This window comes from Centroberyx affinis, unplaced genomic scaffold (assembly GCF_046629955.1).
Source record: "Centroberyx affinis isolate AG114_WGS23_722 - 3 ecotype Tasmania unplaced genomic scaffold, CSIRO-AGI_Caff_v1 ptg005739l_1, whole genome shotgun sequence".
Lineage (NCBI taxonomy): Eukaryota > Metazoa > Chordata > Actinopteri > Beryciformes > Berycidae > Centroberyx > Centroberyx affinis.
The window spans coordinates 32-11,621 of NW_027282902.1; the positions used below are offsets into that span (position 1 = coordinate 32).

At 43.0% G+C, this 11,590-nt stretch overlaps 1 protein-coding gene across 1 annotated transcript; it reads left to right on the plus strand.

Annotated features, from left to right (window-relative positions):
* Positions 1–6,716: 6,716 nt before the first annotated feature.
* Positions 6,717–11,141, plus strand: LOC139667754 (5-hydroxytryptamine receptor 2A-like; the record flags this gene model as incomplete). Its single annotated transcript, XM_071547241.1, is given in 4 exon segments — positions 6,717–6,946; positions 7,072–7,225; positions 7,957–8,192; positions 10,563–11,141. Coding segments are annotated over 4 exon segments (1,199 nt in total), but the record flags the coding sequence as incomplete, so codon positions are not given.
* Between the last annotated feature and the right edge of the window lie 449 nt (positions 11,142–11,590).

The window sequence follows — 11,590 nt, forward strand, 5'->3', positions numbered from 1 at the left end:
AGATTGTACTACATGTGAAATCCCAATGCTAGTTTTCTTCCAGAAGCAAAGCATGTCCTATATTTAGGATGTCTATTGAGAATCCGATTCCTATGTAGGATTTAATACTCCTGAACTCACAGACCTAAGAGTTACATAAGGGGAAAACTTTTATTGTTGCTTATAGGATATAATTTAATAAATACAGAGAAAACTTCTGTATTTCCCAGAATACCCCATAAAAGAGAATTATGTCAAAACTGACTTTTGGGTTGATCTTCTGCAAGTTCCCCCAGGACTTTTTTCTACATATTTTCAATTTAATTTTGTATTAGTTCAGAGAAAATTAGCCCAATGTGCAGTCATTGTCCCATACTGAATTAAACATCTAGAAATTGTTTAGAGAATATGCTCCTCATATCAGAGTCAAATCAGCCATCGTTGACCTCTTGAAATATACATATTTTGAATATATGCTGAGTTTTGTTATAAATAGTAAAATAGTAGGTAACCTGGTTTGTCTTGGGTTGAGAAAATAACGGATCACTAGATTGGATCATCTGTATTTTAGAAAATTTTAATTAGACACTCACCAAGACACTTTAAATGAAGATGTAATATCAAAATACTTGTCTTTTGGTGTTTGCATGTTGCACTTTTTTATAGAGCCCAGCATGGATTAATAAATACCATGAAAAGATTTGCTGCCTCTTTTTGCCTTTTTGGTGTGTAGCAGTGTGCAGCTTCCCTCTCTGTTCATACTAATTGGGACTGATGCACCTGCTGCCAGTTGAGCTGAAGCAGCTAATCTAGGCACAACAGTTTCCTCCAACTGAGAAGTTTTAATGCAAATCCACAGAGCGGTGGCCACACACACACACACACAGCCTCCCTCAGTATTTGTTGCTGCAGTGGAAAGCCTCCATGCTCCAGACACGGGGGGGGGGGGGGGGGGGCTTGGGGCAGCAGCAGCTACTTATGCACTAGCAGGGTCACCAGCAGTTTACTTAACAATTTCAACAGCCTATGGGTTCATTTTCTATAAATAGTCCGGTCCATTTAAATGGTGTAGATAGATTTATTAATGACATGAATAATCTGCTAAATTAAGCTGAAATAATTCAACAATGATGCTATCTAGGCTTCTTTTGAATATGTAAATAACGCACTTTGCTCTGCGCAATGCCGCAATTGCACATTTGGTGTGAAAGCCCGGTGAGTGTAGAAAATATTATCTTCCTAATAATGACACTGCAAAAAATGACACTGTAAAGGATGAAAAGCTGTCCAGTGATTTGATCTTGCAGACTTATCCAGCTTATTTCATAATATTTTTAGTCACATTATCTCACTGCACTGGCAGATAAATCTTGCTGGTTTCAATACATTTCACTTGATACATGCAAAAATAACTTTCAACAAAACCAGTAAAATTATCTGCCAGTGAGATGATTTCACTAAAAAAGTCTATAAAATAAATAAATATATATATATATATATATATATATATATATATATATATATATAAAAAATAACTTAACAAGTCTGTCAGTTTTTGCAGCCGACTTGCAACCCCATTGACCCAGGCCGTGTCTCAGTTGACTCAAGGCTAAAAAGAAATCCTTCATTTAACTGTTTTCTCCCCTTCATCTCTGCTTCATGACTGATGTGGATTTAACGGGTGAAAAAGGAATTATAGCTTTCACCTGGATTCACTGGGCCGGTGTGATTCAGGGAAATAGCAGATGGACTTAATGTTTTATTTCAGTTTATTTGAGGAAATATGTATGCATTTTTAAACATAGACGTTTACAGTTACCCTCCATAAATAGTCTCCAAAAATAGTTTTTGTGCAGACGTCTGTATTCGCTTGAGAACATCTGTCAGCAAACCCTTTTTAGAACCGCCTTAAAAGTGCATGGAATGTGAACTGGAAAAATTCACAATGTGTTGGGTGCCAGGCATGTGATGAAAATGAACTTCAGGTGTTGGTTCGGTCACTTCTCCTCCCGCAGAAAGTGACGGATCCAAACTTCAGAGTGAAATCCAAACAGTCTCCTGAACAGCAGTGAGCAGAGAAAGCTGGACTCACCAACATTAGATCTTCTCCTCTCTCGTCTCTTTGCTTTCCTTTTGGTATAAAGCATCACAGACCGGCCGGGTCGGTGAACACGAGCGAGCTGTGTGGCGTTTACTGACCTCACCGCACAGGAATTCTGGGTATTGAAGTTAAACATTTTCCAAACAGTTACCTCTCGCTGCCATTTGGAGCTGCCAGATGTGCAAAGTTGCCTATAATGCAGCTTTAAATAAACATTTACTCTCTCTCTCTCCTCAAAATCAGACTTACTTCATTCACCAAATGTAATAAATGTACAGGGATTTGTCTTGGTGACATCGGTGCAGAGATATAACGACAAGTAATGACAGCAGACGATGCATATCTCTCTAAATAGATACAAGACAAGAAGTCATTCTGCTGTTTCCTTTCTCCTGCTTTCCAATCGTTCACCGCCGACTGCAGTCTGAATGGCAAGAAATCCCTGTTTTCCTGCTAGCGTTTCCTCGACCCCCCCCCCCCACACACACACACACACACACACACACACACACACACACACACACACCTACAGACGCACCGCCGCAGCAGCCTGCCATGACCGGGGTCTTAGAGGGCTTACAGCGATCAATGCCAGGGATTACCAAGGAAACATCAGATCGAAGATACTTGCATCCCTGCTCCCTCCACGGCATCGCAACACACACTTTTGAGTCTGAGGTTATTTCCGTCCATCCTGACTCGTGTTATGCTTACATAACACAACATTATATCATTTCTTCGTAGTACATTATAAAGTCTATATATACATTTTGGGGAAAAATGTTATTTGATGTGTCAATATTTAAAAAGAAAACACGATTACATCCAAGAAAATGTTACAATTTGGTGTTTAAAGGACTTGAAATAGAGTTCTACTTTCATTATTTTGCAGTCTTTTTCTCCATGTAGGTGCCTCAGTTTTGAAATGTTAGATATCTCATTTTGGAATTAAACTTCTTCTTATTCTATATTACATGGCCTAATACTATGAAACTCCCTATTTTTTCAGCCATCATACTCGTAATGCCGTTAAAAGCTTTTCCTACAGTGTGATTCGCTGCTTTTTGACTGCTGGTGTTATTTAAATATTTGTAGAATTTGAACACGGTGACCCCCAAGGCAAACATACACACACACACACATGCAATTAAGTACAATACACTGGCTTCCTTGTCAATTTCACACAAAGACTTATCAGTGGGATCTGGAAATAGCCGCCATACAGAAGGTCAAAGTTCACCTGTTGGCTAGGAAACCGGAGCCGAGTCCTGTGGAGGGATTCACATCCAACCTGCAGGGGGATGAAATGGGACCCGACCCCTTCTGCAAAAAGAAAATGAGAGATTTAGTCGACAGAATGGGGGTCAGACACGCACACACACACACACACACACACACACACACACACAGACACCAGGGATTCCGATGACAGAAAGGAGGGTCAGGTTGGGTCACTTGACAATCAGAGAAACAGATCAGGGTAGATTATCGCACGCGTCTGTGTGTGTGTGTGTGTGTGTGTGTGTGTGTGTGTGTGTGTGTGTGTGTGTGTGCGCGTATGTACCTCCCGCCTTACCCACTAAGCCGCGTAATAAATAACCGTTTCAAAAGGTTCTGAACAGCTGTTGTTCTGCGTCACCTCAAAATAAACAACCTCCACTGGTTTTAGCTATTCATTTACACAAAGCCTAACCTCACAGCCTTAAATAGTAATATTTAAAAAAAAGTACAACTGTTCTTGGGGCGGCTGTTTTATTTTATTGTAACATTTTTTTTTTTTTATGGCTAAGATTACCTTTCTGTGCTCTCTAACCGGGCAAAGTAAAACTCTCCCCTCTCTCCTTTCTCTTCATCTCATTTCTCTTGTATCTCTCTCCGTCCTTCACGCTCACAACTGTTTCCTGCCGAACTCTCCCATCACACACGAGTGCAACTGCAGAATGAGATTAAATTGGTAACATCGCCAACATTACAAGCAACGGCTAGTCAGGCTTCAAGGGTCAAAGCCTCAGCGCCAGAAACACCAAAACCTTCCTGTTCTGAAGTCTGTCAGTAGCCTCCAACCTCTTTTCCCTGCTTCTCCGTCTGCAAGTATGTTTCTCCATCCTGCACTGCGGCTGAATGTGGTTTATTTTCCCTGCCACAGTTAGTCTTTAGTGTTCAGTTTATGGTGGAGTCCGGTGCCAAACACAGGAAACGCGGTGCGGGTCACGGGGGGAGAAGCGAGTGTCTGTTGGCAGTCATTTGCCCCAGCGGCTCCCCCGCCAACAAAGTCTTAGAAATACACAAAGAAATAATTAATGCCATAGATTAGTGATTCTCAACCTTTTTCATATCAAGGACCCCTAGTTTAGTCCATATTAGGGCCACAGACTCCCAATTCCATGTCTGTATTGCAGGTAGAGAGATAACAGTGAAACTGAACACTAAACTAAAGTGTAATAATTCATCAATTTGCCGGGGAACCCCTGGAACTCTCTGAAGGACCCACGGTGGCCCCCACACCCCACGTTGAGAACCGTTGCCATAGATAATGTTGCAACGGCGCGGATAGGCAGAGAGTTCAACCCTGAAACGGCTTGTAAAATCAATATAAAAATATAGACAGTATATTTTTTATAACGTATTGGTTCATTCCTTTTCTATGGGCTATCAAGCATTCACTTCACTCGCTTGGAGTCGATGCGTCACATCAAGATGCATCAAGAGCCTCGGGGTCATGGGAGTCATCAGGTCTGCGGCGCTCAGGAGGGAAAGAAACGGCGTGAAACAGCTCATGCCCTGGTGAACTTGTAGACTTCCCTCCGCTGGTGTAATAATCTAACTCTACACACAGCCGTCTTCCCTTTAGGAGACGGACAGGAGACACTGTGCATCACATTATACTCTGCTGTGGATTTACAAAGGGGATGAGTAGCCGTGGATTTAACAGATAACCGTTATCACCTGAGGGAGGAAAAATGGTGCGTTTTGAAAATGGTTTAATAAACAAGACAAAACCGATGAGTGTCAAAGTTCACGTTGCAAACCACATCTTACCAAGAATAAACAGAAGAAGAAGAACTGGGTGGCGAGCATGAGCAGCGATAGCCGCCATGGCCGAACAGACAAAGAGAAGAGAAACTCAAACTGTTATCGACAGTAAAAATCCAAGCTCCGCCCACACTGTTTGATTGACAGGTGATCTCTAGGAAGTGCAGTGCAGGTGAAACAGGGCGACCCCTCTCCTGGAATTCGATTCAAAGTCAAAAAGCGGAAGAACTGCCTGAGTTAAAAAGGAGTAAAAAAAAAAAAGTGTGTAGAAGTCCATCAGGTGCTGCTCCAGTATTTGTCAGATCCATTTGTGCATCACAGATTGCTGACAGAATGAAAACGTAAACAAATTCATCCTCCAGAGGTTCCCTTAGTTCAGTGTGTGTGCAGCCAGTTGCCCCGATGACATTAGGGAAACCAGACATCGCTGCAAATTGCATTTTGATGTTAGCCTGTTCACCCGCTGTGTGGCGAGGGGAACCTGATGTACCTTGCATCTGAATTAATTATACCATCCCACACCATGGCTCAGGGAGGACTGAGGTATCTGCAAACTCTCTCCGAAACGTCCCAGTTGTCCCAAGGAACCCGAAGGATGGGAGGATCTGTAGATGGACGATGATTGCTTAGTACCTCTGCTGTAAAACAGCAACACACAGTTTCAAGAGAATAGCTCTTGGAAATCAAACCTTTCATTAACCTTTCATCATCATGGGCCAGAAAATCACAGCACCAAAGCAGCCATTGTATCGTTACACACAGCCATTACACACTGCTATATAGTAGCATATTGACTGATAACATGCGTTTAGGTCTAATTCATCATCTGATATGTGCGTTATTCTTATTCCACAATGCTGTATGGTTTGGTTACAATATGTAAACCTGTCTACTCTAGTGAACACTATACAGTATGTGGGGGGACAGAGCTTTCCCCTGGGGCAGTGAGATCTGTAAATTAAAGAAAAACGTATCGGTTCACTCACAATGTGCGTCTAAAAGTGGGAGTATTTGTTGTGTTTGTTGTGTTCTTTTACCTTTCTATTTTACTCAATTTGATTCTTTTAACGCAATATATGAATTTTATCTTTTTCACTTTGTCTCAATGCTTTTAATGTTTTATGTAAAGCACTTTGAATTGCCTTGTTGCTGAAATGTGCGATATAAATACATGTGCCTTACCTTGCCTTGCCTTACTCTCACAAGAATAAAACATAGGCTTGTAGAAAAAAGGATGTGCCTCACACACATACACCTATAAATGTTATCATCATGAAACTCTGCTGAGACCTAATAGGCTAATAGGTTCACATAATGCACTTAAAAGATTAAAGCTGCAGATAAAATGTCACCCAAATTCCCTCTGTGACATCATCCTTTTTGTGTTTTGCATCTGACACACAAGAAGTGATGTGTTTATACTGGAAGCAGCGGCAGCGGTTTGTTTGGAATAAACAGTAGAAGAAGAACTGGGTAGTTAGCATGAGCAGCGATAGCCACCATGGCTGAACAGACAAAGAAGAGAGAAACTCAAACTGCATCAACAGAAAATCCAAGCTCCGCCCACACTGTTTGATTGACAGGTGATCTCTGGGAAGTGCAGTGCAGAAACACCACAGCAATGCGAAGATGGAGATAAAATAAAAAATATCTCTCTCTCTCTCTCTAGGTGTGTCGATGCCTATCCCAGTGATCGGCCTCCACAACAAGGACAAGGTCTTCGTCAACGGCAGCTGTGTCCTCAACGAGGAGCGCTTCATGCTGATTGGCTCCTTCGTGGCCTTCTTCATCCCATTGGTCATCATGGTGGTGACGTACTGCCTCACCATACAGGTTGGCATGTGTGTGTGTGTGTGTGTGTGTCAAAACTTGGAAACACACTTCATAGCTCTCTTCTAAACTCTCCCCTCTCCTCTCTTCTTCTTCTTCTTCTCTTGTTTCCTCCATCTGCGCGCCAGGTGCTCCAGAGGCAGGCCACTGTCTTCCTGTACGAGGCAAAGACGTCCTCCCAGCAGCCTTTGCACCCGCCGGCAATGCCCAACACACTACAACCGCCCCCCTCCACCTTCCACCTGCCTCAGATCAACACAATCGCCCCTCCAGACTCACAAGGTTACCACTCACCGTTATTTATTATGCAGTATTTATCATCCTTGAAGAAGATTTCAGCAGCTGGGATGCTTTTCAGTAGAAGTAGATGAATGCCTGGTATATATTAAAAGTAAAAGCATTCATTTCATTGTTTTTAATGAATGTATATACTGTATATGTATTAATTTATGCATGAAATCATAAATCAAGATACATAACAACACAAACAAACCCCACCCACCATGCCCCACACAACCATCCTCAACTGTCAGCCATGGCCAAATATATCATTGTTAAATGAATGGTGAAAACTACCATTGGTGGAAAGTTTTATAATCCTTCTGAGTTGGTTCATATTGGTATTTTATGTTATTTACCAAACCTCAAGATTTTAATCGCTCCTCAATCCTTAAATCTCTCCAAAATTAAATCAAATAAAAGCACAAAGCAGATCAGGCACTGCTGTTTGTAATGTTGACTCTTGAGACAGTTGAGTAAACTCTTAAAGGTAAAATCTGAATATTTAAATTTTTATAATGAAAAATGGTTCCACTACATCTCAGCACCAACAGTATGCTGTGTGGGAACACATTAATAATAACACTTTATTCCTTTACTTCTTCATTTGCAAGTAATGTTTCTGCCTCTTTATCTCTGATTGGCACTGTATGTGACAAAACAAGAGTAAAATAACACCTAGTCCAAGACGTGAATGGCGCCTATATCTTCTTCTTCTTCTGCCCCTCCCACAGAGTCACAGGCCCCGCCCCCTCAGAGCAGACGGAACACCCTGAGCTGCCTGAAAGGGGCGGAGCCTAGCATGCTGCTGAGCGCCTCCACGTCGGACAGCATCAGCATCATCCCCAGCTCTGAGGTGGCGTCTCAGCTCAGCTCGCCGGCCGCAGGGGCGGGGCGGGGCGACGCCACCAGTTGCCACGGGCGCCGGGGGATGATGCAGGCCATTAAGAACGAGAGGCGGGCCTCCAAGGTGAGAACCGACCAATAAGGGCAGAGTTCAGATTCGTTTTAAAACAGGCTCTTAAATCATACCGCTCTGAATAAGCAGCAAAGAAAACAACCAAACCAGAAAGCCAGACAGAAGATGAACAATGACGAATAAACACTTCAATGGCCAAAAGAAACATTCAAAATCCTTGTACATTCCCTTCTGACTTTTTTTTTTTATAAGCTCATAAGAAAGCCATTTAGACATTCACAATTAATGTTGCTGTTTAACTGGAGTGCACAACACACTTGGGGTGTGGGAGCGTGCCAATGTGGAATTTTATTGAATAGAACAGAATAAATTTGGGATCTAAACACATGAGACTGATACGGTCACCACTTTCAGATCCCCCCGAGAAGACAGGCCCTCTTATCATCAAAATCTTGCAGATAACACAAATGTAAAATACACAAAAATATGTTAAAAACAAATTTTTAAACGGTTTTGCATGTCTTTGTATCAAGGCTTGAGTAACTCAGTTTGAGAGTGGGCAAATGTTTCAAGGCCATGCAAAGAGGGGCAAAGTGTTTATGCTTCCTTTAACCGATGCTTGGAGAGCATTGTTAGCAGTCCTACTGGAGACTAAATATGACAGTAGTAGCTAAATGCAAGTGGACAATAAGGTGTTAAGCTTGCAACTTACAAGTGCCTGGTGTAGTGAAAAAAGCTCCATTTGAAGTCAACTGAAATTATGAATACCTGGATCTTTCAAATCTTTGATCTTGCTACAAATATGAAACATCGCCTGGGTCTGAAGTGAGAGATGAGTGGCATGTCTATTCTATTCTATTCTATTCTATTCTGTGGTCAGTGTCCTCCAGTTTTTCTCTTTTCCAAGCATTCAGTCTGTTCCATTCTGTTTCATGTTGCTCTTCTGGTCCAAACGTGTTTCATCTTGAATGCTTGTGCTTTGTGTATGTTGTTACTGTAAAGAGAACAGTTAGGTTGTTTGAATTTAAATACAACGCTTGGTCTTTGAAGACTGTTCCTCCGAGTAAATCAAAGATGTTTTGTGTTATCGAATCCGACCATGCACACGGAGTAATGTGGAAAAGCTGAAGAACTGCCTGAGTTAAAAAGGAGTGAAGAAGTGTCTGGAAGGCGTTCGCTGGTGCTCGCTGAATTCAAAATCGTGTTGAATGAAGACCAAAGCATTCTTTTACCTTTATCAAATATTTAAATTCCCGTGAAAGTGGCATACTAACAAGGGTATTAAAAAACATCAATCTATGATTTCAGCTTGGAGAGCGTTCAAGAGCCTTTGCCACTTAAATAAAGGCATTTTAATTTTTAATAAAGGCAGAAGAGTGGCTGTTTTTTGTTCAGCATTATTCTAACCACGCACTCAAACTTTTTATCTTTTTACAACACGATTGTTTTTTATTAGTCTTTGTTCTTTTATCTACATATTAGACACGCTGCAGGATTCCAGTTCTTCTCCTCCTCTCCTCTTTTCTTCTCTTCTCTTTCTTGTCTTCTCCTCTTCTCTTTCCTTCTTTTTCTTTTTCATCTCTTCTGTCCTCTCATCTCTTCTTGTCATGTTTTCTCTTCTCTCCCCTCTTCTCATCACTTCCCTCATCTTCTCTTCTATTCCCTCATCTTCTCTTGTTTTCTCTTCTCTTCTCTTTTTTCTCTTCTCTCCTATGCTCTCTCTTCTATTGACTCTTCTCTTCTGTTCTCTTCTCTCCTATGTTCTCTTCTTCTATTGACTCTTCTCATCTCTCCTATGTTCTTCTCTTCTTCTATTGACTCTTCTCTTCTTTCTCTTCTCTCCTATGCTCTTCTCTTCTTCTATTGACTCTTCTCTTCTTTCTCTTCTCTCCTATGTTCTTCTCTTCTTCTATTGACTCTTCTCTTCTTTCTCCTCCCCTATGCTCTTCTCTCTTCTATTGACTCTTCTCTTCTCTTTTTTCTTTTCTCTCCTATGCTCTCTCTTCTATCGACTCTTCTCATCTCTTCTGTTCTATTCTTTTCTGTCCTCTTCTCTCCTATGTTTTCTTCTTCTATTGACTCTTCTCTTCTCTCCTATGTTCTTCTCTTCTTCTATTGACTCTTCTCTTCTTTCCTATGTTCTTCTCTTCTTCTATTGACTCTTCTCTTCTCTTTTGTCTCCTCTCCTATGTTCTTCTCTTCTTCTATTGACTCTTCTCTTCTTTCTCTTCTCTCCTATGTTCTTCTCTTCTTCTATTGACTCTTCTCTTCTTTCTCCTCCCCTATGCTCTCTTCTCTTCTCTTCTCTTCTCTTCTCTTCTCTTCTCTTCTCTTCTCTTCTCTTCTCTACCCAAACCCTCCTCTCCTCCCCTCCCCTCCTCCACATCCTTCTCACCTCTTCTCCCCCCCCCCCCCCCGCAGGTCCTGGGCATCGTCTTCTTCCTCTTCCTCATCATGTGGTGCCCCTTCTTCATCACCAACGTCACCTTCGTCCTGTGCCGGGGCAGCAGGGGCTGCAACGAGCCCCTGCTGTCCGAGCTGCTCAACGTCTTCGTCTGGGTGGGCTACATCTCCTCCGGCGTCAACCCTCTGGTCTACACCCTCTTCAACAAGACCTACAGGAGGGCCTTCTCCAGCTACATCAGGTGCCAGTACAAGGGGGGTGCGAACGCGGCCGGGCCCAGCTGCAAAACCCTGTTGGTCCCCCCGCCGTGCCCGTCGCACGCCGTCACCCCGCTGCTGATCGGCGGACACGGGAAAGCGGGCGTGGACCGCAACAGTAACTGTCGCAACGGCGGCAGGGGGGACAACGGGAGGCTGGCGGTCGACCCGGAGGACACGACGGACGACGGGACGCAGGTCGGAGGGGCGTCGCAGAGCCTCTCCGAGTGCCTGAACGTCGGCATGCTGTCGGAGACGGAGCCGGAGACGGAGCTGGAGCAGGACCTGTCGCTCATCAGCTACAGCCCGGCCTCCACAGAACACACCAGCAGCGTGTGATCGGACGACGCGGGAGGGCGCGCTCGGTTTTTTTTTTATTCGCAGACGCTGGGACGAGCAGCGTTTTGACTTGGCTTGAACCATAAACCTGTGTGCCCCCCCCCCCCCCCATGTACAGGAACATGGGAACAGTGGGTACTCCTGTGTGGTCGGGACTAGTCTCAAATGAAGCCTTATCCCAACACTGAAGTGCACTAATTACGTCAAACGCTTTTGGCTGTAGTCATAAAGCAGTTTAGGAGTGGAGCTCACTAATTGGGTGACAGAACTTATGAAATTTAAAAAGGGAGACGTTTCCGTGCTACCATTATGGAATGAAAACTAATATTTCAGCTTTTTTTGTGTTCTATTTTGTGCCAAAATGTTGGTTTTCATGCCATAAATAGAGAATGAAGGCAGAAGAGCATGCGTTGAGCCCTTTCTCATATTGCACTCAGTGTAAGAGCAGT